The 26,700-nt window shown below is 40.1% G+C and overlaps 2 protein-coding genes across 4 annotated transcripts in view; one reads left to right on the forward strand and one right to left on the reverse strand.

Moving 5' to 3' along the window:
* Positions 1-26,449, forward strand: LOC100576956 (metalloproteinase inhibitor 3). 2 transcript variants are annotated; one of them, XM_006562251.3, is made up of 5 exons: positions 1-569; positions 23,507-23,636; positions 23,933-24,015; positions 24,099-24,332; positions 24,702-26,449. In XM_006562251.3, exons 2-5 carry the CDS (start codon positions 23,507-23,509, stop codon positions 24,921-24,923), a joined length of 669 nt encoding a protein of 222 aa, XP_006562314.1. In that variant the 5' UTR covers positions 1-569; the 3' UTR covers positions 24,924-26,449. The 2 variants fall into 2 exon arrangements, with proteins under 2 accessions (XP_006562314.1, XP_003250045.1); XM_003249997.4 differs by lacking the exon at positions 1-569 and adding an exon at positions 12,543-12,937.
* The window catches only part of LOC551737 (synapsin), a 49,084-nt gene that overhangs the window by 14,270 nt on the left and 8,114 nt on the right, over positions 1-26,700 (reverse strand). The window lies entirely within an intron of this gene.

A 26,700-nucleotide genomic window follows, 5' to 3' on the forward strand; every position in this document is an offset into this window, starting at 1 on the left:
GAGGGACGATCGAAAGGAAGGGAGACAGACGCAGCAGCGAGATCGACGTAAGAACGTAGGAAGGAACGAGAGGCTCCCGTGTCGTTCGCGCTTGCATTGCTTTTCGAAGCTCGCGCGCGAACGGTCCGCTCTGTCGCGCGCGTACTATACGTGCGCGCCGATCGATAAACACACGTGAAAATAATTCCAGTCCAGTCTCTCCTCCAGAGTCGGATCCTGATTGATCGCGCGCTTTCGACCCGGCGCAAGTCGACAGGGATCGCGTTGTTATCGCGGGGGGGGGAGGAAGGAAAAAAGCAGCACGAGAGAGATTCATTCTTCGCCGGTTCGAATTCGGTTTCCGCGGCGCGGTGCTGTGCTGCGAATCAAATCACGCGGAACACGGCGGCGCTTGGATCGACGGAAGGTCTCGTTGGAGATCTCTATCGTGCTATCCTGTCAAGAATTTCGAAGAATAATTGCACCCGTTTGAGGTCAAGGAGAATAACGGAGAGAAAGGTAGAGTGTGGAAGTATAAAGTGCGCGAGGAAAGAAGCGGAAGGATCTGCCACCAGGGGTCACGAGGAAAGGTATACCGCGTGTGCGATTTTCACGTTACACTCGAGAGCGTTCTCTTGTTCTTTCTTCTGTTGTGTTTACCTTTTCTTATTCCTTTTTTTCCCTTCCTTTTACGCGTTACGCTTCTCGCTTCTACCCTTCTTTTTCGTATTCGTATACACTTTCTTGTTCTCCCTCGCGCTTTTTCCCCATTGTTCCCGATCGTCGAAGGTGTGTATATAATGGTATATAGCGTGCTTTTCGAATGCAACAAGTGTAAGGAAGTGTTGTTGGTTGGACGGTTAAAATTGATCCATTCGCTCCGTAGAAATCGAAGAGGCGAATGGTACGTGGTTCGATAACGGAAATCTATTATATCGATTTTTCGACAATCGTTGTGCGTGGAATAAAATTTCCCCTTGTTGATGATCGGATGATGGATAGATTCGTTAATCGCGTAGACATATAACATCATTTTCGCGAGTCTAAGTGCACTTTGAATGTATTCGCCTGGAAGTTAATATTTGCCGCTTTATTGAACTAGCAATCAAAACGATGACATCATACTGGCTCGCGAGCCAAAATAAACTTCGCTAATCGTGCAACGAGGAAACGCAGAGTCGCGCCTCATCGTGCGCGTACATGCATGCATACACACACACGTTCGTGTACAAACGTATATGCATTCGTACACGCGTACATCCGGATTCTAATCAAGTACATAACGATCGATTCGACCGACTGTTTCCAAACATTTGTGCCCGACTTTCACGTGTTCCGCGCTCCGGCAACAATTTTAGATTTTACGTTTCAACCGAGATACGTGCAAGTTAAACGCGATCGTTTCGGGATATTGTTGTCGAACGGTGTGCGCCGCATGCGCGTGTAAATAAAACGATAAATCTAAATAGGACGGGAGAGACGTGAACACGTTGGCGCGTTACTCGTGGCGAGAAGAACTTGAGCGAATACCACGGAAATAAAAGAACAGATGAAGACGTTACGTTAATTCCGTTCGTCTCTCGTCGAAACGTTCCTCCTTTTTTTTTTATCGCGTGCTTCTCGGATGCGAGTGAAAAAAAAGAAAACTGTATCTGTCCATTTCCTCGCTTACACGCGAATGAAATGCTCGCCCTTTTCATTCACTTTATATTTTATCATCGTTATGTTGTTTGAACGACACGAGCTCGCCTGATATGAATAATTCATGATACTAATTAGTCGAGGACCAACCGATCGTCGTCCCTCTTCGCTCTTTGCGATTTTGCCGATCCAGATAACCGCGAATGGTTTCTACGATGATAGAAAGATGTAAGAAGGCCGTTTTATCGAGCAAACGAGGATTAATTGGCGAGGAATCGTCGTGAATCGTGAAATTTTTCGAAAGAGAGTTTTTCCGTAAAGAAAAAAAAAAAAAAAAGAAAGAAAATCTCGCGGTACACGATCGCGTTGATCATTGATTGAACACGCGAGAAAAGAAAGAAGCGTATATTTTCGTGTTTCGAGATAACAGGATGGTAAAAATTTCGTTTTAGCATATTTGATCTTGTGGATATTTTTCACCGTGAACCTCACTTAACGTATTAAGTAAGTATATTCGAAAAAGTTTCTTAAATTATGTTAATGAAATGCTAATGCTGTCGGATTTCTATTGGCAATTGCTGTCAACGAGGTGGTAGAAAATCAAATTAGAAAATGTGATACTCGGGATTTCGAATAGTATGCATACATTTCAATCCATTAAGTTTTGTTATTCCCCAACCCGCGTGCGAAGGTATATATATATATGAGAAAAAAAGAAAAGGGAATTTCGTATTCATGGCTAGGACCTGGCCGTTTCGTGGGAGCATATTTTAAATCGAATTCACCTCTTTTCATCGATTCGATGCAGAGGATTCGATGCGTGTGTGCGTGTACGTGTGCGCTCTTTCTATTCATCGTTTTCAATACACGAGATTTATTAAGAAAATAATAAATTCAAATTGGATATCGAAACGTCCGACGACTCGGATCAATATCCAATCACCAAAATTCGACCGCCCCACCTCTTTTTAATCAGTCGTAAAGCGAAATATGAATTTCGTATATCTTTCTTGTTCATCATCGAGCGAAAAAAAAGGAAGAGGAGATTGTAAAATGGAAGAGTTTGATATTCGATTGGCGAAACCGATGTCCGTGTAATTAAATTCAGTACGCTGCCGAGGAATCGATTTTCGATGAATCGTACGACAGAAAATACGAGAACGTGAACTCTGACTCTGGTGTACGAGCCCCTCGTCGTATCGAGGAATGTGAGTACCTGCAGGCATCGAATTAACGATTGATCCTCTCGCGTTTATATAACGGAGTTATACACGCTATACCTGTACAAAATCGAACGTGTACGTGTTTTTCGTCTAAAAATCTGCAAATAAATAAATAAATAAATAAATAAATAAATAAATAAATAACTGATCGATAATCGATCGAAAAACGTAATAATGCATGTACGTTGGATCGTATATCATAGACAGCCACGCCAAACGATCGGGAAGAATTTAATTATCGATAAATCAGAAGTGAAACCCGTCGAAGGAATATTTAAGCTTCGAATTATCTCTTTACGCATATTTTTAAATAAACATTTCACTCTCGAGCTCGCGCAAAGTATATATTTCATCATCGGAAATAACGAGCGGAGAACGGCTCGGTCGAACCTTTTCATTTAGACCGAATCGATTTATCCGAAGTACAAACACGAAACGTATTATCCCATCACGCGTGTATAAATCCTTTCCGGCCTCCCCACGTCGTCGCCGCCGCCGTCGTCGTCGTCGTCGTCGTGGTCGTCGCCTCATCGATACGCCGATTAAGAAAGATTGTGCGCGCAATAGGAGGAAGAGATATATAATAACCCTCGGTTTCGTCTCTCGTAAAAGAACATAATTCCCGGGTCATATCGGCCCATACGCGATATTACGCGTTACACCTATATACCCGAGGAGAGGACCTGGTGGCGCCAACCAGCCGGTCTCCACTTATGTATATCTAACTATATACGTACGCCACTCTTGTGTGCATACGCACCGGCGCATACTCGAAGCCCGCGTATTCGCATGGTTGCCCGTCCACGTTGCCCACCTTTGCTCTACACGCGTTTTATTTCCATTCGAGGAATACCAGGCCCCGGTAGACCCGGTAAGACCCGGTATAACCTCGTCCACCGACAGATTAGAGCAGCGAATCGAATATTTATAGCAGCCCGTTCTCATGATCGTACGCGCGCCATGTGTCCAACCATATGTATATATATATATATATATATATATATATATATATATACATGTACATGTACGTGGATAGGAGAACAGAATCCAGGGTGTACAGCGTTGCGTTTCGATAACGCCACAGGAGCTCCATTCCGAATCCATTCTTCTTCCTCTTCCTCTTCTCCTTTCTAATCTTTTTTTTCTTTTTCTCTTCCCTCGTTCTCGGCGAGATAGCGTAATCTGGAAATCTGGACGATAAATCGCCAACTATTTTCGAGATGAAACGGGGTACGTACGAGAAAGGTACGTCTCGAAGTTATTGGCAATTTTCTCGTTATTTATACGAGCCCTGTATGACGCTGCTTTATGCCTGTCCCGTGTTACTGATTACGGTAAAGAGAGAGAGAGAGAGAGAGAGAGAGAGGCTCGTTCTTTTTATCCGCCTTTCGTATAATATTTATATATACACGCGCGCACGATTGTGCGGATTAAACCACCGCGGCACATCCGTTCGTTATTTTCAGTTGCGGTATTATTTCACGACCCCGTTCTATCCGGCCCCTTCTATCCGTGCATTTTCGACTTAGCGAATAACCGAGCTGTGCCGGTGATTAACGACGTTCCTACATCGTTGGCCATTATCCAATGCGCGCCGCTGGCGCCAGTCATAAATTGATAGTTTCTGTGCAATTCTCGCGGCACCACCCTTCCCTCCCCTCCCCCGTATATTAATATTTACCTTCCCTCCCTTTTTCATCAATCGAATCGAAAACGGATGGATTCCTCTCCGATTCCTCTCCTTCGTTTGCCGTTTTCCACGATCGATCGATCGTGGGATCGATTGAAGTCGACACTCGGCGGCGCGAAAACAGTTGGCCCCAATTGCTCCCGTTCCCTCTCGCGAGATACGGAGAGAGAGAGAGAGAGAGAGAGAGAGAGAGAGACACGCGGATCGTTGTCGGCGCTAACGAGCGACAAGCGACGAGGCGGGCTTGAAACGAGACCACAAACTTGGTCTTCTTTCCACCCGGAAACGGCGTGGACGCCACGGTGCCACGTTTCTCACGAGGTAATTATTGCGCTCCCTCCCGGTTCAAGAACCTTCGACAGTTCTCGCTAAGGCCGGGGGATTAATGGTAACGAAGTTGCCCGATGAACTCGAACGTAGGTCAGTTAATGAAACGAGTTATTACACCCCCGCCGTAACTTCCGTTCCAAAGCTGCCTCTCGTTCCTTTCGCCATTGGGCGAACCAACGTCGATGATATATCGTTCGTGATGTATTCGCGATAAATTTCCATTCGATCAGGAATTATATCCTTGTTGATTTATCGAAGTAACGCACGTAACGATTATATATTTTTTTTCCTTTTTTTTCTTTTTTATAAATTTGGAATAATTTTTATTAACGCGTTGTTTCTAATTATATAACTTGTGAAAAATTTTTACGCGGTAAATATAATATTTCGTGGTTATTTTTCGAAATAATTCTCTCTCGAATGTTTACATCGAGCAATGATGTTATTCTCTTGTAAAAAGAGTTTCTTCTTCGTTCCAGAGGATACAGACATATCGCTTATTGAGCGACCTAGGTGCATTAAACGTTTCTCGGTAAAACGTCTGGAAATACCTGCATAATAAGAGGTCGCAAATCTTATTTATCGCGCGTTGTAAAGGCTGGGCCGTGCGCGATAAACGAAATGGGACACGAATTATTCGACTATTCGAAAGTGGCTTATGGGGAGCATCTCTCTCGGTCGCGATGGCCTTGCCTAAAACTCGGTAGCTTACGAAACAGCACGTGGCTGGGGCATCGTCGGGGTGTGGTCTCTGCGGTTTCTCCTGTTACATCATCGCGAATATATGGTCAGTCTAGTCATGCACTTTCTGGCATGCCTCCTATTTCGTTTAATCCTCCTCCTCCTCCTCCTCCTCCTTCTCCTCCTCCTCCTGCTCCTCCTCCTCCTCCTCCTCCTCCTCCTCTTTCTCTTCTTCTTTTTCTTCTTCTTCTTCTTCTTCTTCTTCATCATCTTCATCTTCGCGAGTCCCCGCACGCGCTCAGGGTTTATCCACGACCGTGCATGTTACGTGGCGCACATAATCGAGTGCACGAGCTTTAATTAACGCCACGCGATTATTCCTTGGCACGAAGAACCGATTGCATTACGCACGACCAATGCATTAAGCCGTGATAATGGACGACCACGGCAACACTTGCACGTGCTGCCTTCATTTCTCCGAGATATATTCGATTCCGAACCTATTCCCTTTTCCTTGAACGTAAATTATTTGACGAACGATTGAATCGATTGAGTTGCGAGCACCGAGACGTGAGCAACTCCATTTTCCATTTCGATGATCGAGCTGCTGGCCGATCCGTCAAATCGGTGTGAAATTGAATCGATCGGATTTTTCTTTTCTTTTTTTTAATCTGCCATCGTTGAAGAAGTCACGTTGCAATTAAAATTGCAATTTTTAAATGATCGAAACGAGTTTGTTGCGAGTTATACCTCGCGATACTCGTTAAAAAAGAAAAGAAAAGAAAAGAAATACGTTACAAGGATACGTACGCGAACACGAGCATTTATTCTAATAAATCCAAATTTTCTAGCGGTTAGATATTCCATCCTCGTATAAAATTCACGTGAATCGCATGAATTCGACACGAATGCGAAATCAGGCGCGGTTTTCTTTGCCAAGCTGTGAGGCCTTGTACCCTTCAAAGAAATTGTTTATTCAACATTCCTCGGTACTGAGTAATCGGGTGACAAAGTGGTTTACCCGATGGTAACACCAATTCCTCCCTTTACTAAATTTCGATTCCTCCTCCACTTGTGCTTCTTCTCTCCCCCTCCCTCTAGGCGTTGAACTACCATTTCGCATTCAGAGATCGTGGTGGACGCGCAAAAAGGAATCGAAATTTTTTTTATCCCGAATGTCGGACAGTGTCTTTGAAGTATCGGCGGATCATTGTCGACGAGTCAGCCTTGGCACCGATTGCCGGTCGTAAGTTAACGTTCGACAAGTTGGTGGTGTATAGTTATGCGGTGTAAAACCTTGGCGTGGAATATATAAAAGGAGCAGTCGTTTTAAAATTTCACTCGCGTATTGCAACCGGGATACACCCGGTCGCTTCCTTTTTTCTCAATCTCCCTCTCTCTCTCTCTCTGTCTCTCTGTTCGTCTGCCGCGTTCTTTCGCGGACCAGGTTTAACGTGGCACACCGCTACTACGACCGGTATGACTCAGCGGCCAGCAATCTCATTCATCGTGGAGAGGAGGATTCGCGAAGAATCGCGCGCGTACAAAACGCTTTCTTCGGGACGCGGCTTCGGGGAATCGAAACGTTTTCCAGGAAGCGTTTCGATAATTAGATCCATAGATTCGTAGTTGAACACTTCTTGTCCCGTTCTCGACGAGATCCTCCATATTTTCTCTCTTTCTCTGGGTACCAATTCGGATGAGAAAAATATATTCATGTTCACATTCAAAAAGAAAATTTCGTTTCAATCGATGAAAGTTTATCAGAGAATTTTTCTCTTGAATTCCTGCGTGAATTTTGGAGTAAAACAAATTCAAGAAATGGCCACGATAACACTCGAAGCTTATTCGTCGAGCAATTGAGAATTTAATTCACAGCAAGACTATAAGTAAACTTAATCGATATTCTTGTACGCCAATTTTGATCTTGATCGTGGTAACGAATATATATACGTCAATATTTTACGCCAAAAAGTTTCACCACTATTCCGTTCGTTCCCTCCCAGTCTCTGTTCTCAAACGACACAGGAAGATTTAGCGTCCCTGTAATAGCTATAAATTCGATTTCCTGAAACTGTGACCCTGGATGGCTGTAACCCCACAGGCTGAGAATTAATTGCCCCTTATAGAGGGAATAACTACGCTTAGCTTTCTCAAACGCGTACATTCCTCCGCGTGTCAACGTGTCGCGATATTTCGTTGCGGTGGAGATCTCGAGAAGTCGGCTCCTTTCACGGGGTGAAGGACAAGAAGATGAAGAAGGAGGAGGAGGCGATTTGCGGCTCTCTTTTGACAGATGTTCCGTGAAATCGTGCCACGCAAATGGTGTACGCGCGTCAAAGCGAACTTTGAATTTCTTTCCCTCTCCTCTGCGCTGCCCACGCTCGACTCGGATTCGCCAATTCGAAATGCGCGTATAAGCGATAATCGGATGTGTGCGATTTCATCTCTTATTTTCACAGGGTGTTGTCGATAGTTGGATGGGTGGGCAGTAGTTGGAGCAGGGGAAGGAGGGAGGAGGGAGGGTACATATCGATTGCCTCCGCGCGTTTATATTTGCCTTCGAGGTATCGACGTTGTTTAAGTAGAAAGACTTGTACGAAGAATCGTGCCTGTAATCCTATTATAGATCATTTCCGGTACACTGATCTGTTCCCCGAAGTATCAAGGGCTGTATTACCAACGGATTACGAAGATAACAATAGATAGAAGAAAGGAGAAGATATATATATATATATATATATATATATAATTCTCTAAATAACGATACGTCCTTTTATTTGACGAAAGAAAAAGAATGGCGAGTTAATTCTAATAATAGATAATTATCACAGATAGATCTTCCTCGAAACGATAAAATTTAAGATAATAATAGACGGGTAAATCGAACGATTCGATCGTCCAACCGATGGAAACGAATGTGATTCGAAAAAATAAAAAAGAGAGAGAGAGAGAGAAAGGAGTCTCTTGTACAAAGGTACAAAAGAATGATTCAACGTGGCACGCGCGTAAGTGCATCGTTGTAATTGTTGGAAGAGCAGATTCGCACCAAAGATAGAGCTATTCGTCAGTCAGCCGCGTTATTTTTTCCCCTGTCTGGTTATAAATAGATACAGACAATCCGTGTCAGCGGTTTGTGACCCACGGCCTGTTTTGAAACACTTTTATTTTTCTTTTCTTTTTTCTCTCTCTCTCTCTCTCCTCCCCCTCTCCTCTCTTCCTCTCTCTCTCTCTCTCTCTCTCTCCCCGCGCGTGAAAATAGCTGCCCATTTATTTCTGTACCGTTAGCCTGCCCTATATTTTTGGCCCCTTAATTTACTAAATCCAAAACACTCTGACAAATATATCCCATCAAATACGCGCGATCTCGATCGTTCCAATCACCTACGATTATCACAATTGTTATTTAATCCAATATCTCAAAACATCTCCTGCGATCCTGCCTCTCAATCGACTATCGAATTAGCATAATGATATAGGGAAAACTGTCGTGCGCGAGAACGTGTCGCTAATGTGTCGCGATAACCGCTATTGTCCTCCAGATTGTTGTAAAAAAAAAAAAAAATCATTTATCAAGCGAGTGTTGTTTCACGAAAAAAGAAAAGTTTCGTTTCGAAAGAAACATCGGAATCCTTTCCAGGATTAAATCGAGCGAAAATTTCCATTCTCTTCGGTCCGACCACAAAATTACCCCTTCATTGTTCAGCGACCGCAATTTACATACAAGATGGGAATATGGTTATCGTTATTAAGCCCCTCCGCGAATTCTTACGACGACTACGCGCAATTTCGCGCGGTTCGAGAAGGCTTGGCGGGCTCTTCTCGCCGATTTTTCTCGCCGATCGATTTCTCTCCTCCCCCCCAGCTTTGCGTTTCCCCTCCTACCATCCTCTCCAGACGACGTTTTTCTTTCTCGAGCCGATTATTTTCACAAATGCGAAAACTTGGACGGACGCGTGTTTTTATATTTTTGCGTTTGAAACTTATAAATTATTCGTTCTCACTGTGAATAAGAATCGGAGCAACCGAAGAATGAATGTCTCTTTGCGTCTGACACGAATCGTACTCAATCCACTCGAGAATTTTCTAGTTCCACAGTGAAATATAATCCAATCGTGGAAAAATTATTCTTCGTTTGAAGAAAGAATTTCTCGAAAGAGTATAATTGTAATTCTTCGTTATTTTTATACGAATATTTCCACGAGAGAGAAAAATGAATCGAGTATTTGGAAGTTTAACTTAACAACGATAATAATTAACGAATAAATCGAAGAGTATTTATATTCTTTTCGAATATCTTTTTCCATTAACATAAGAAAGAAAAATACGCGCAAAAATTGAAAGGAGAAGTCGTTCTCTGTATCTTCGTACGTACAGCTGTAAAAATAAAATACGCGACAAAATATTACAACTCTTCTCCGAAAAAGAGAAAATTTATTCGCATTGCTTCTTCTCCTCTTTCTTCGTTAAATTAAATAGTCAGTTGATTGAAAATTAATCAACGATTTGTTCTATCTGATTGATCGATCCCCCCCCATCCACTTTTCGAAGAGAGTGCGATTACAACAATCGTATAATTGGCCGCGAGATGGAATCTGAAACGCGTAATCCTCCTTCGAATCGACGAAGGAATGAATCATACCGTTGAATATCGCCGCCTTGTTTCGAAGCCTCTCGCATCGCGATTTGCTTTGCGAATCTTCGAATTAATGCGCGAGAGCCTTTCGGTTACCCCCTTTCATCTCGATCGAAATGAATGAAGAGTGGCGGATTGTTATCTGGTCGCATTAACGGCCGATTTGACGAGCAAATTGTCGACCACCAGTATCGCGTCAGTTCCTTCCAGTTATTTACATTGAGTCACGGCGTAAATATAGATACGCGTTCACGAAGGAACACCGCGAACGGAGCAGTGATCCTTTTATCGGCGCTCACTTTCCCCGTTCGTAATCGGTGATTACCCTAATTCCTTTCATTATCATAATGAAACGTTTTGCAAACTAACAATTTATCCCCGGATGAAAGTTACGCGAGAAATTGGAACGAGGATGATGATTTTAACACGACGCAAGTTATCAAAATGATTCGACGAAGTCAAATGGGAGTAATTTTCCCTGCGTGACAGGATTAAATGGATCTCTGCATACAATCGAATTTCGAGCTAAATTTTAAACTTCGTCAATGTTGTCAACATTTTCTTAGATTTATTCTTGAACACGGAATGATCATTTTTCCATTATCCATTCGCTTGGATAATAATTCATAACATTACTCTAATTTGTTCAGTAGATAGATCGGGGAGTACGAGTTCCAAATTGAAGATTTTATAATGTAATTTTCTCCTTCATCATCGTCAAAAGAAAAAAGAGAATGACTCGTCGAATCGAAGGATTCTCGCGTTCTTTCAAAATTTTTTTATTGGTTTATGAATGAGCGTGGAGGGAATCTGGATTCGAATGGATCGAGCAAAAGTTGCGTCGCGGGAACGTCACGTCGAAATTGTAATGTTACGCGCAAGATTAATAATAGCGGACCCCGTGAAGCAGTTATGCAAGGTCATAGGGAGATTCACTGCCATCGGGGCTTGAAACCGTGCCAGGTCGATTCTTTTTCCTCTGTCCTCGACGACCGCGAATCGGCGCTCTCGATATCGCTTTGCAACACGTTACGAACACGCGAACGGTGTGTATCGGGATTTCTTTCTTTTTTTTTTTTTTGGCTGCATTTTATTGGATAATTATAATTAAAATGGGACACATTGTGTGCCGAAATTTTCTTTTTAATTTAAAGACAGCAATTTTCGAGTTTTGTCGAAATGAAATAATCTCGACGAGATGAATATATTCTTTGAGGAAAAAAGAAAAAGGAGAAGAAAGAAAAAGAAACCTTTTGAAGAAGGTTGGTGTGAATCTGAAAAAAGTGATAAAATTAATTTTTGCAATTATCTAAGTATCTAATAATTTAGAGATGATCGTATGGAAACGTATTTTGTGCAGAGTAATCGCACAATTAGAAATTATCTTAATACTTTCTCTTCCGTTTACGATATTTATTGGACGTTATTGGACGATGACCATTTGTTTTCTACGAATTATTATTTTTGGCAAGATAGATTTCACGTGACAGTTCGATTTGAATGAATAGGAACGGTGATAAAACGGTCGAAATTACGAGATTGTTCGATGATTAACATGCGTACGTTTGTACGTGTAGTCTTGGCGCGGAGTCTACGTGTTATCAGTCACGATAAGTACGTGCAAACCAATACAACGTTACTTCCATTGTTCCATTTAAACATATAATGCAAATATCATCGATATTTATATTATAATCAATATACTTATTATATCATGACTCAATTCCAGTAATAGATATTTATAAAAAATATAATCTCGTCAATATTACATGATTTATACGAGCTATTCGCAATTTATCTCTGCCACATTTCCATTGGATATCAATTTTCTTCCTTAATCCGTCGAATTCATCGTTTACGAGTCGATCCAAATACAAATCCAATTCTCTCCTATTCTTCTCTTTTTAGCAAACGAGATATAAAAGATAAATCGAGGTACAAACACAAGTATTAAAATTCAAAATTCAAAATATCTTCGATCCTTCGAATGGATAAAAATTTTCTATATGTAATCCGTCTCAGACTCTGAAAATCGACGAGGGAATTTCTGTTTGTTCCATATTCTATAATTCCTCTTATACCACGAATAAATCGACGTAATCGCCAATTTCGGGCAAGCTGCACTTCCGACTACGCATCGACATGACGCAATCCGGTCCAAATTTATGATTAATCGCAATTCAGATAGGCGCACGCACGCACGCACGCACGCACGTACGTACGTACGTACGTTCCCCCGTATTTCTTTTTTCGGCTCGGTTGTGGCTTTTGCACGCCGCGGATGGAAGATCCGCGCGCACGAGCCCCACAGCTCATGCGTACACGCATGTACGGATGCTGGCCGCGGAATATAATAGCGGTAATACGATGGAACTGGGACAGTTCTGCTTTGACGCGCGTCTTAGAAGCTTCCACCTGGCCGCTCCGTTTCGAACCGCGACTGTTTATTTTTAGAACATTCCATTCGACGGGATTCCTTCCTTTCCTCGCGCTTTATCAACGCGTGGGTTATCAGAAATCGAATAGGAAGTGATCCGGTTTTCTCTCGCGTTTTAATCTCGCGTGAAATTATAAATATTCGATTTTTCTTCTTCCTCTTCTTCTTCTTCTTTTTTTCTTTTTTTTTTTTTCCCCCTTTTTCGGTGACCCAGTGAACTCGGATGTCGTGACATTTTGTCCGTTCGCAAGTTTAGAATCGCAAACTGTGGGTCAAGTGTAAGGTGGCTCGTGGTTCTACTACGTTCTAAGGAAATCAGAGTGAGTTGGTTTAATTCAAGTGTTATACAATCACGTGTAAAGGTTGTTCCCGATACGTAGAAGAGACAGTGTCAACTTTCACGTCACGTTATTTTTCTTTCCTGTTACGAAAGTTGATATATGCGCGTCTCTCTCTCTCTTTTTCATTCGTCTATTTGTTAACAGTCTGTTGTAGCGGATTATCGTGAGTGTCGCGAGAATATTACGCGTATATGTGTGTGTGCGTGTGTGTGTGTACGTATCTGGGATGTAGTAGCGTATCATTCAGCAATATTTATTTTGAATGGGCATCATCTAAGAGAGGGGGAAAGGGAATGTTGATTTTTCTTAGAATTCCTGATCGTTTCGAATATTTATAACGCAGTATAACGCGAAAATTGGTGTAAAGTAAGAGTAACTACGTTACACGAAAATTTCTGAAACGTAAAATGTCGAAATACGAATATTATATAAATTGATATCAAGCGATTTTCTTTTTTTACAAATTGTAAAAGGAAATTAAACAAATTATTGCGTTTATTTACATAAAATTATTCAGAAACAATTTTTTAAGCTCTTTTCGTGGAGGTATTTTTCCAAATTTTTAATATCGAAATGCAAATATTGTTATCCCGTTTGATCGAAATGTACATACAACAAGTTTTATGAAGCTTTTATTTCCACCAAGATCGAACAAAAATATTGCAATTTCAAAGAGAATAAAAATATATATATATTTCGATACATCATCGTTTCCAATTTTCGACAATTAGTGCGAAAACGATCTCCTTTGAATACTTTTGCCAGATCGAATTGCAATCTCTGATCAAAGAGTGTTTCAATTTTTTTGAAACTTATTGGCAAACGATGATACTCGAACACGCCAACCGCGAAAAGGTTGAACGTTCAATTTATGTCCCATTTGTTTGCATTTCGAATTATTTCCGTGGCGTGGATGAGTCACGCAATTTTATCAAAGAAGAAGCTAGTTCCTCCTCTAGATGGGATGTCGGATAATGACGATAAGAGCGATATTTATACCGATTATTCGTACTCTGACGTACTATTGCCTCCCCTCCCGCTTATTACGCGTCACGTTGCTCTCCGTTATTAACCTCTTCGTTTGCAATTATCAATTTGCAACACTTGCTAACACGGCTCGTAATATTCTCTTCTTCTGGGATGCGCGAAGAAGCAAGCGGCAGCCATTCGTTAAATCGTTTTCATTAATTGGACGTTGTCCGCCACAAATGATTAGGAAAATTGTTAAATCATTCGTCTCTCTCTCTCTCTCTCGAGACATCTCGATTATCGCACGATTTATCTTTCGTTTCGAGCATTTGAAATTTCGCGCGCGTTTTTCACGAAATTCGAACCGGAATGATCGATCGATCGATCGTGTAATTAATACTTCTCCGGACGTGCGTGGCGTGATCGCCAGCCGAGGTTTACAAATGCGAATTTAGAACGTATAAATGATTCGACTGTTTCCGAGGAAAACCGCTGATTTATCTCGTTACCCGATGCATGGCAGACGGTTGGACGTTACCCGCCTCGTATTTTTATCTAGATTGTAATAAAATGTTGCTCTCTGTGTTCGCATTATTCGACTCTTAGGTCACGTACGGACGTGAGCGCGGTTGGATGTGAATCCGATTGTTTGGTAGTTGAGCGAAATATCGTCTCGATAATATATTATGAACATATATATTTATACGTGCATGATTTTCATATAGAGATGAGCTTTCAAATGATTTTGAATAATTTGTTTTTTTTTCTTTTTTCTTTTTTCTTTTTCCCCCTCCGAAGTACGAAAGTTGCACGATGTGAAAGGAGGTCGTAACTCGATGTTATTACTTTCTGGATATATCCTCTGATTTTTATAAATGAAATTGTCAAGGTTCGTGCAAATTTGTTATTTTCTGTTACTGAAGACAAAAATATGGATCTATTAAAGCATAATCCGTTCAAACTTCAATTACATAATTTCCTGCGACGAAATAGATTAATACTTTCTTTATGGAGGATGATCTCATCGATCGATTCCATTCCAAGAAACCGAGACGATTTTTATCGTCTTCTCGTATTTTTTTCTTCTTCTTTTTTTAACTCAGCGATAATTTATTTACGATTATTATTTCGAGCGATTGAATTATCGAACGAAAATGTAGAAAAATTTGAAGAAAGGATCGGAAAGCGCGAAATCGAGGAGTTTCGGTTCATCGATCGTGCGGAACATCGTAAGTGCATCGTGCATCGCGCATTTTATTTTCCCCGATAAATTCCCCGATTTGTATTATACATTATCGATGTCACATTTCATGGTAATCGTAACATTTGACCCAAGAGATGCATTGTTCCTTCAAAAAGAACAGCGTTTCAAACATTACGCGACATTTGTTTGTGAATGTTTCACGCCTCTTCTAATAGCAACAAAAAAAATACTTGCCAAGCATTCTGAGAATCCTTTGGAAATGTTTTCCACATGCGTTTTCAATTTACATCGTTTCATGGAATCCCGTACGTATATCCACCGATGCTGTATGTCATTTTTCGCGCATTAATTGCACGCTCGGTCAGCAAATACGACGATGAACTTTCAAACAACGTGTTTGAAACGTGTGTGCCACTCGGCTCGGCTCGATTGTCAGAGATGCTAATTGCTATCCACACAAACTTGAAGTGTTGTGCGTGAAATTGCATTACTCTCATTCCTTGTGCGTGTTACTGACATTACTGCGACTCACTCACTCACTGACTGACTGACTGACTCACTGACTCACTGACTGACTTATTGTTTTTTGACGCCAGTATTTATGTTTGTTTTACACTTTCGCGATTTCTTTCGCGACGTCAGAGTCTCAGATACTCTGAGCTGAAATTCTGAATTTCTTTGAATATATTTCAAACTTTTGAAAGAGACGGTGGAAAATAGGATCGTTGTCAAAGATTTTTATTATTATTCCTCGTTGGAACGTTTCAAAGAGAAATAAAATTCGAAGAGAAAATTGAAAGTTTCTTCGAAACGTTTACAGCGAAATTTTATTGAACGTATTATAATCGATGAAAGTGATCGATGCATCCTGTTCGAAAGCAGTGCACCGAACGATTTCATTGAGAAAAATTCGGTCAGGATGGTTATATTGTCGCGCCAGTGTAAACGTAACGCTGAATTGATGAATATGTAAATATGCAAATGGCGAGGAAAATCGTTGTTCGATGAAATTTGCGGCCATCGCAAAAATTCCTTAACCTCGTCACGACAAACGTTCCTTCCCCGCTCGATTGAGATCAACAGGCCTAATCCCTCGTCCCGTCGTTAAAGGGTTGTTATTAAATTTTAACGAGATACGGGTTAGCCACGCATCGTAGCCACTCGTGGGCAGCCTGGCTGCTCCAAAATTGGCAACGAATTAACACGCTCGAATATATTTTCTTCACATTTTTCTCGCAAGGAAACAAAGGTGTTGTGAATAACGCGAGATTTGCGTTTTGATCAGAAGAAGGAAAAATAACTTTTGTATTTCTCGCGTGGTATTCCTTCTTCTTCTTCTTCTTCTTCTTCTTCTTTTTCTTCTTCTTTGTTTATTTCAATTTGCATACCTACAGAGAAATTTTCCAGGAACGAGAAAATTGAATAAACATTTTTATCCTCGATATTCGAGAATAGACCAAACGTATTTTCAGAAATATTTCCAAGAACGCTAATCCAGTATAACGACTTCTAGTAACGATAACGAGAAAGAACAATTGTTCTCGGCTTCAACGTGTTTATATGCCACTTTGAGACCAGAAGTTCATTAAATCTAGACATAACTCGTTCGAACGTTACGCGATCCATTTATACGTAAAACGAGGAATAATTAATCGTGACACTTGACAATGGAAACAACAATCGTTCTATTCGATTCTCGTAATAAATTCTTCGTTCGTTTCTCCCTTTAAACGAAAACATATTTCGAGCTCTTTTTAATGGGGTACAGTTTATATTGGGAAACAGGATATTCGGGCTGGATACTTCAATAAACATTTAGGTCTATAAATCTCCAGGAATTATGGTTTATCGACGTATTAATGGGTTCGTGTCATTTTCATCCGTGTTACCGTGGCGAGATGTTAATTGAACAGGTTCTATTCCACGCCTCTTCCGTTTACCGTTTAAAAGTTTCCACGTTTAAATCACTTAGTAAGCATTTTTGATATATTTCCATCGTGCTAAGCGCAATATTATCATCTTGTTATTCGGATAACAGTTTATATACCATATTATATTCTTTCGTTTCGTGAGAACGGAATCTTGTAAACTGGTGGATCCCGCATTTTCCAACTATTCGACAAAACAGTAGCGCTCAAACAAATCATTACGATTATTTTTATAATTTATTTACAATTTCATTAACAAAATTTCCATTTCCAATTTTTTTCCCAAACTGCTTCGCAACGTTCTATTATTATTGATTGTTCATTCCGTTGTCGAATAGTTTTTACTAATTTCGTTAGATGTCTCACTAATCCATTCCAAGTACTTTCATCAATTAATTCAATATCATTTTGATATATTTATTTCAAACTTATCTAAAACTCTCACAAGTTCCTCGAATGAGAATCATTTCAAATGTAATAAAATCTTAAATATAATGTATATATATTCATTCTTGTATTTCAACGTCAATGATATTCGATGTAACATAATATAACATTTTTCCAAGAAAAATCTAAGTGGAGAAACGCAAAAAACTTCTCCTATTCCTACTCGAATCTACTCGAATACTCTTTTTTCATTTGTTCCTTTTTATTTTCCGACATAAGCGCGGATTAACACGGTTATTACGAACGGTGAGAGATTGGGAGACACTGTCGCAACATTTTCACGCGCTCAAAACTGGTGAGTCGATGCACGCCTCGGTATATTTGATACGAGCTTGTGTCGCCAGCATTGCTGTCACTTGTAACGTAATATAGAACTTCAAGAACTCGTCGAGAACGCGTTCTAACGGCCGCGTAAATCCGCCCACTGTGCCGTGTAAACAATTGCAAGAATGCCCGGCTGTTCCATTCCGATTGTCGTCTTCCTAGTTTTGAAACAAATTTCTTCCCATCCTCCTCCTCCTCACAACAACATCGCTTCCGTTCCTTCAAATATTCCACTCTAAAGAAATTATAAATCTTTCCTTCCCCCTTCCCTTCATTTAAAAATGAATAGAGGAGAAGAAAATCGGCCCAAGTTCAATCGTGAAAAACGGCATTAATCTCCGCGACTGGGGAGTAGTTGGCGAGCGAGTCTGAAAGTCGAAACCAGCGAATGAAAGCGCGGGATCGGAGAAAGTGGGCACGTAGCGCGTAGATAAAGATCTGCGGTGGATGCATTAGTGTCGCTGCAATCACGGCCAGTGTACCGTGGTGGTATTATGACAGCATTTCTTTGATCGTTGGCCACCGCTTCGTTGTTGTTTCGATGCCACGATGACTCGAGGAATTTCTCTCGATGGCCGGGGCCCTCGTCGAAACATCATCACGCCGGGTTGTTCCACGCCGTTACAACGTCATTTCGAAGCCTTAATGAAGATATACGAAAGCGATAAACGTTGCGAGGGGGAAGGAACGATCCTCTGCTCGGTCTCGACGTGAAATCGGCGCAGGACGAGGCCTCGACGAGGTTGCGTGGTGAAAGGTCACGAGTGTTGCGATTTTAATGCTCCAGATAAGGGAAATCGATAGCTGTTAACACGATGGAACGATTGTGCGAAGGTTTCTCGATTCGAACTTCGATAAATCTCTCGAGCTTTTGGAATCGTTCTCTGGAGAAGATAGGAATGGAAATAAGAAAATTGACGAAGTTTCGTGTGATATTTCGAGAGTTTCGGCAAGTAGCGCATGGTGGAGTCGTCGAACGGTTGGTCGTGATTTTGCAAATTGCATCCATCGGCTCGATGTTGGTGTAAACGAGGCGTGAATGAGAGAAAAGAAACGTGAATGTGATTATCGTATGCTCGCCGATTGGTATTTATACCACGTGTTCGCGGCAATTTCATCATGTTATGGCAATCCTCCGAGCGATTCGTCGCTCGCTGTAAATGCGCGCACGTTTTGTCTCGAGGTTTATCCTCGCGCTTGTACGCTCCGGCTGCTATAAAACTGCGGAAGAGTTATAATATTACACTTATGCGCACTTATATGCTCGTGTTAGATTACCATAAGTATGAGGTGTAACGGGTACAAACATGGGCCGGCTCTCATTTACGTTCAACCGGCGCACCGTATAATTTTATTCGAAGTTTAAGGTTAATTGCCACGGCCTTGTACACTTATTTGCATCCGTGCAATCGCAAATCCTCGTACTCGAAATTATCGATCGTAAATTACTTAGTTTTGCATCGAACGTTAGTCCAATTGCGCGTATAAAAATAAAAAGATAGAAGAAGGAAAAGAATTAATAAATACGATTCAACCTTCGAGCATTATTCGATCGTCTTCCAACGTTTTTACATTCTCCCTCGTTGATCTTGTCGCGTTAAATCTCGAAACGTCTTAATCCTGTTAAAAGAGTTTCAAGAGTCGATACACGTTACTTTCGATACTTTACGATCGAGTACAGTTTTCCCCGATGTCGAACCCGAAGACGACAAATAAGATTTTTAATTTCACCCGACCAATGATGGTTAACCCTAAGCAATCTTCTTTTTCAATTAACGAGTCGCATAAATTCCGTTTCCGTTAACTTTCGTAAAACATGGAGGAAAATTCCGTTCCCAGAAACAGAAGCGTCGATCAAAGAAAACAGCGTTTTCGGAAATCAGAAATTGCTAAATCTCTAACGTAACGTAACGTGACCACTCGCGTTGGCGCGTTGGTAAGAAGGAAACACTTTTGCACCAATTGGAGCAAGACGAAATCGAATCCATTTTCGATGCGTGACGAGCAATATATTCGTTTCACACCAGAATGTTGTGACCTATATATATATATGAACGCAATACGATATATCGTTCCGGAGTGGTTGGTGGGGCAATTACGCAGGAATGAGAGGCGTCATAACTCGATTCGAGGCGAAATAAGTCGTGATTCGTGCGACGAATCGTGTGGGACCAAATCGTCACGGCGATGCGTCACACGAGGCGTGGAGGATCGCGGAGAGATCCATTCATGGTCGATCAGTGTGTTTGTTATTGCGGACAGGAAATAAAAAAAATAATGCCTGTATGACATCAGTCGACCGATCGATCCGTTTTGCATGGCGATGCATGGCGGACGGGTGCAACGCAACCCGGTGTCATCGTTTTGGGTGTGGGCGCTGCCGACTGTGGCTCCGTGTAATTATAAAATGGCCCATTATTTTCCCATCCACTTTGCGCTCCCAAATCGGCCGTGTTTCTTTAACCGTCGTGTCCGTGAATTTTTTAAGGAGAATGTTTTTGAATTTAAATAATACGTATTTTAATATCGGTTGTAAACTGATGGATCGAAGTAATCTTGTGTTAACAAGATTACTTGTTCGTAGAGTCATTGCTATTTTTAAAAAGATTTGTTTGAAAGATTCCAAAGATTCGATTATAATTAACGATGATTGATCGTTCGCCATTCGTCTGCGATATTCTTATCCGAATATAATAATAAATGTTCAAATTTATCGTAAAATGAGAGAACACTTGAAAATGTTATTCCGTTGTAAAAATATAAGAAGGTTTACATTGGTAATTGTTTCGAAATTGATTTGATTTAACGTTTGTTTGTTTTCTTTTTTCTCTTCCTCTCCTTTTCTTTTTTTTTTTTCTCCTTTTTGCTGATAATTTATATAAGGTAAAGAATTGGATTATGCAACGAAAGAGGAGAAAGATCGAGTCGTAAATTGTACGTAAATTTCTATCGTAAATTGTACGACCACTCGAGTTCATAGCAATAATTCTAAGACACCCAATACTACCTACGTAATTACGATAATCAAACGCGTTTTACGACCGTCAAACGCAAAATTGCTCCTTGTCATTATATCGTAATATCCAGGTCCCTCGTCGTGAGTGATAAAACTGTACAATACGTTTTATATATATATATATATACACGAGCGTGAATAAAATCGAATCTACTAGCCGGAAAAGAAAGAGAAAAAAAAAAGCACCACCATCGAGCCTTTTATCAGACTCCCCAACGTAAGCTTCAACGTGGTTCAATTCAGTCGGATTGCCTTTATTATTCGCCATTCATTCCACGACACCGACGAAGAGGATAGCTCTTGGTCGTCGAACGGTCGATAAATTTTTCGAAACGATCTTTTTGCAACGAAAGTTTTTATCCGTTGACCGCGCGAAAAAAATTCAATGACGGTGCATAAATCCATGGACGGATGGCTCGGTGTTAAACGATGATTGCGTGGATCGCGTTCGTATCAAAATTGCTCGTCGAATCCAGCAAGATGCGATTGATATTCCGATGCCGCGTTTTACGTCCCTGTTTTATGTCCCCTGTCAAAAATCGAATACTTTCCACGAGTATTCGAACGCGTTGATCAAACTTGAGCTATGAATTGTTGATCCATTATTCAAAATGCATTTTAGAATATCGCGTAGAGGTATTACGTCTGGTAGCGATTTCAAGTGTAATGTACTCGCTACTTATACGTACGTACGTGGTACACGGTTGGCCATTGTCGCTGCTCCATGCACGCTAACGATCATTGCATTGTTCAATGCAAATTCCATTGAGGACGATAAAGTTCATTGATATCGTTTTTAACGCAAATATTTTAATTTCCTCTTCATCCTCATATTAGAATATAAAATGTACGTATGCTTTTGTAAATTTTTCTATTTTGTTATCTATTATTTTTTAATATTTTTTAATTAGTATCAATATTCAATGCTATAATTTTTCTTTCTTTCTTTTTTTCTTTATGCATTTATTGCAATTTCTCAAGAATTATTTCATTCGTAAAATAATCAATCAACTTCTCTTGCTCGAGAATTAAGATCTCTTCTCTTTTAAAAGAGTTTAATTTTTTTTTCTTTCATAAGGGAAAAGAGAAAATTAATATTCTTGTAGAATCCTATTATTTATGATTTTAGAAGGGAGAAAGCGATAAATCTTGGGACGATAAAATCAGGATCGAAATTATTGGAAAGTTCATCGCGATTGAATACCGGTAATCACGGTATAGTTACCGAAGGGAATTCTGCAGCAACTGGTCGGTTCCGTTAGGAATGCCTAGATTCTATGCTGCGTCCACCGGGTCTATTCTCGCCAGTCCAAGGAAACGTATCGTCAATAAGATCTGACTGTGTGAAACGGCTCGCGGCATTTTTGGTCCGCGTTCGACTTCGGTTATACTATTTTACGTCTATGTTTAGATCTCTGGTCCAGCTGACGTCCATAAACTAGGCCGAATAGCCGAGCGCTTCTATAATGTTTATTATCGGTTCAAAGATGACTCTTGCCCATTATACTTGACGTCGAGTGTCAGTCCATCAATGAAATTCATGGAATCTCGCGTAAACTCGATTTATTTCCACTCGTGTATTCGTCATATATTTCCATTTCGCCTATCTTTCTTTAATCCTACATTGTTGATTTAAATACGCGAATATGTATATTAGGATGAAGTAAAACTTTCAAGAATCATTTCTTGCGAGCGGGTATAAATGCCCATGTAATGAGCAGAAGTGAGAATGAACGATCGTTGAAAGTAGTTTTCACTCTCACAACGACACAATGTGAAGAATACCTTTCGAAAATTTCTACTCTCAGATTACATCTTTACAATGAGTTCATCCCCTCGAGTTCGTTAACCATTTTATTCTCAGATTATTAATATTAATATTAATATTATTATTCTCGTCCAAAATTGCAATTTTGTCTTGCTTATTCGAGACGTCGTGTTAAACAATTGGTCGATATCTGCGATCAGTTTTCGCAGAATTTCGCGCATCGATTCAATTCGTGCACGAATTACAATCCCTTGCCCCTCCTCCAGGAGGATTGAATAAATTTACATTAACGAGACTCGCGGATGGGTTATGTTGCCGAGATGCCAGATTTAGATGGGCCAATCGGGTTTTAGAATCGGCGTTTAGAAAATCGTGAGACACGATTTCCATTCGTCGCATCGAAAACGAAATCGCGTATACACTCTTCTTCTTCTTCCCTCCCTCGATTCAACCGTGGAGTCGAACGGAGGATGAATAAAGTTATAATCCCGTTTCTGGGACGGATGACAACTGGCTCGGATCGTTCGGATACGGTTAATCAGATTTCAGAAGACGGATGGAGGGAGAAAGCTAGGTAGCGATTCTCCTCCCCCTTCTCGAGAAAGAATTCTTCGTTTATCTCTTTACAATGTTGTTACGCGCGACGGAGATTCGTTTCATTAGCTCGCCCCTTATCTCGTAATGAATTTCCACCTTTCACTTTTATCTCTGGCAAACATTAACTCCGATTCCGATCCCGTATCTCTGTCATTCTTGATACGACTCGAGCCGTGATGCATTTATTCGTCATAAAATAAAACGTCGAATCTCGCTTTTGTTTAAATTTTCGAAAAAAAAAAAAAAACTTTCCAATCAAGTTTCAAGTTTTTCTCCTTTGTTTGTTTGTTTGCAGATGTGGTGGAGATTAAGGTTTTGGATTTACGCGCTGGTGGTAGCGATATCATTGGCGCAAGTAAGGAGGGTCGTGGCCTGTTCTTGCATGAATAGTCATCCTCAGACGCTGTTTTGCAATTCAGATTTCGGTAAGGAAATTTCGCATTTCGAAAGGAGTAAAATGCGTGTATCTATCTTCGTGACTTCTGTGCAACGAAAGTAAAATGCGCGATTATCTTTTGCATTATAAATTTATAAAATTGGAAGGCAATATTTTTTCCGATTATCAAAAGAAAACAAAATCGTATATAGTTTTTTTTATCTTGATCTGTTCTATCCTCGACTCGAACGATTAATTATACGATTGCGATAAAAAAATGTTAATTTTATTCCTCTTCTTCTCCTCCTGTCTCTACTTTTTCTCTTTCTCCCATTCTTTCTCTAGTCATTCTTGTAAGAGTGAAGAAGATGACGAACGTGAACGAATTCGAAACTGCGTACAACGTGAAAGTGAATAAATTCTTCAAGGTTCGTAAATCCGACGATTTTTCTTTCACGATCGGTTCGCGGCGTTTTGATTTAAAACGTTTATCGTCACCCTATTATTACAGGCGAACAAGACAACGTATCCCGCGCTGAGGAAAAATATTTTATGGACCGCGTCCTCGGACTCGATGTGCGGAGCGCAGCTTAAACTTGGAGAAACGTACGTTGTGAGCGGGCGCGTGATTTACGGTGATAAGGCGCATATATCATCGTGTGGAATAGCGATGCCTTGGCGTTTTGTGACGAGCAGACAGCGGAAGGGCTTCAGGCATTTATATCATTCCAGTTGTATGTGCAAAGTGAGTGAGAGAGGAAAAATTCTGCTATTATATCTCTTTTCCTTTTTCTTGTGTTGAAAAATTCTTGAACATATTTCTTGAATCAATATAAATCAATTTCTACACATGTGCATCGACACATTTCGTTTATATCGAAGTAAAGAGTGAAATAAATATCTCCAAACGTTAAATTTCGACAATCCTACTTTCTAATGGAATCCTTGGCTCAAAACGTTCAAAATGTTCTGAATTTATCGTAGAAGCACGTTAAATGTAATTTATTTTACGATAGATGATAGAATTACTTATCAAACGATAATACTTTTCACCTTTCTCTCGAACATTTTAACCTATGTTCATTTTGTTTTTTTCTCTCTCTTTTTATTTCAGGTTCGTTACACACCTTGGTGGATCAAAGGTATAACTTTGGAGAACACGGACGGGACGGAATGCCTGTGGGAGAGCAGGCCAGGCCCCGAGGAGTGTCAAAAAGATTTCGGCATCTGCATGTACAGAGAATCTGGATGCTATTGGACACCCTCGGTGCCTTACAAAAACTGCATCAAGAAGTATCAGCTGGAACGCGAGCAGAAAAGAGCGCGGGAACCTTAATATATTCTTCCGTTTCGATTCAATACGAAAAGTTCTATGGTTGAATGAAAGATTGATTGATCACGATGGCGAAAGGGGGAGAGAGAGAGAGGGAGAGAAAGAGAGAGAGAAAGATCGACAGTTGTTCGTGCACGTGACACGTTTCGATTTACGATCTATTTGTAAAATTTCTCGAGATTCCTGGAAGAATTTTTGATAGCGTAGAGAGAGATAGACATAGAGAGAGAAAGAGAGAGAGAGAATCAACACACAGCAAAATGGTCAGTGTGCGTGGTAAATTAAATTAATGCTAATTCTTCTATATATTTATTTAACTCGATTAATCGACGGCAACGATCGAAGAAACATTTGTAACAATCGAAGAATTGAGAAGTGTTCGATCAATGAAAGTTCACGTTTCGAGTGAAAATTATAAATATTTTATATTCTTTTTACTCTTTAAACTTTCGATTTAAACTCGATATTATTCAGTAATAATATTAGTAATGGTTTTAATTTTAATTTGCCAATTGAAAGTACAAAGAGTATAAAGAGATTATTGAATAACAATTTGTATTTATCAAATCAAAATGCTTCCAATCAATTTCTTTCGATCGAGCAACACGAAAACTTTGCAAGTCAAATTGTATCGATTCGTCGAAGACGTTGGCATTAATTTCTCAATAACGTGGCGTTTTTTTTTTTTTTTCATTTCAGCGTCGCGCCATGCTCTATTTATTGTTGCGTTCTATCAGAAGTATTAATTATAATCCGGAGTTGTGGACGAGTTGTGTGGACGAGTACAAAAAGAAAAAAAAAAAAAAAAAGAAAAAAAGAAAGGAAAAAAAATCGTTCGTTAATTAAACACGAAGCAACGGAATGATTGATAATAATTATACGCAGCCAACCCGGAAGCTGTTGTTCAAGGGCGCTACGTGAATCGTACTGACTCTTGAGACTGCTTGCATTTTCATGAGAATTTTTACTTCGTTACTACGTTTCGAGGTTTGTTGCATCGCATTTTGTATCATTTTGTGGATTCCTCGTCGTTGATAATTATTTATTTCGTTGACCTCTTTTCATTCTATTACGAATATAATAAACGTCGTTAACAATGTATTCGACGTTTATTTAATTGGGAAGATTTATATTTATAAACGATTTTTCTTTTATATATATATATAAAACAACGCTCCATTTTAATCTAATTTCACAGCAACCTCGACTGAGTTTCGTTTCGAAATCTGAAATAAGCAAGTAATAACAAAAGATTGGCCATCTCTTTTTAGTTGTACATATTAGGCTATTATGATTATGTATATTATTTTTAAATTATTCTCACTTTTATCTCGTTGTACGTAGCTTTGCTCTTTTTTTTTTTCCTCTTTTATATATATATATATATATATATATATAAGAAGTTGCTAGAAAGTATTTAATTTTTAGCGAATCCTTGTATAGGTCAGTGAATATTGAAATAACATAATCTATGTTTTCTAAAAAAAAAAAAAAAAAAAAAAAGGAAAAAAAGATAAATTTTAAAAGGAGGAACGCAATTCGAACTCGAAAGAAACTGGAGAAAGTTCCAGATTTATTTTCAACGATTATGTTATCTCATTATTCGAAGAATAGCACGAAAGATGCTAAGCGTCGTTATATTAGAAATGTTACAAATCAAGTTGGGTTTCTCTAACCTTATGTATCCGAGCGCGATCGTATCGTTTCTTGCCTGGTGAGGACAAGAAGAGAACGATAGACGACCCTTCACGTGGGTTTAGAACTTTGTAGTACAAAAGTG

This window comes from Apis mellifera, linkage group LG12 (genome assembly GCF_003254395.2).
Source record: "Apis mellifera strain DH4 linkage group LG12, Amel_HAv3.1, whole genome shotgun sequence".
NCBI lineage: Eukaryota > Metazoa > Arthropoda > Insecta > Hymenoptera > Apidae > Apis > Apis mellifera.

Excerpts from the sequence above, each read along its gene's own strand:
- LOC100576956 (XM_006562251.3), top strand. The coding sequence starts at position 23,507 with ATGTGGTGGAGATTAAGGTTTTGGATTTACGCGCTGGTGGTAGCGATA. Across the intron at positions 24,016-24,098 it reads AAGTGAATAAATTCTTCAAG|GCGAACAAGACAACGTATCC; the intron begins GTTCGTAAATCC and ends CTATTATTACAG. Across the intron at positions 24,333-24,701 it reads ATTCCAGTTGTATGTGCAAA|GTTCGTTACACACCTTGGTG; the intron begins GTGAGTGAGAGA and ends TTTTTATTTCAG.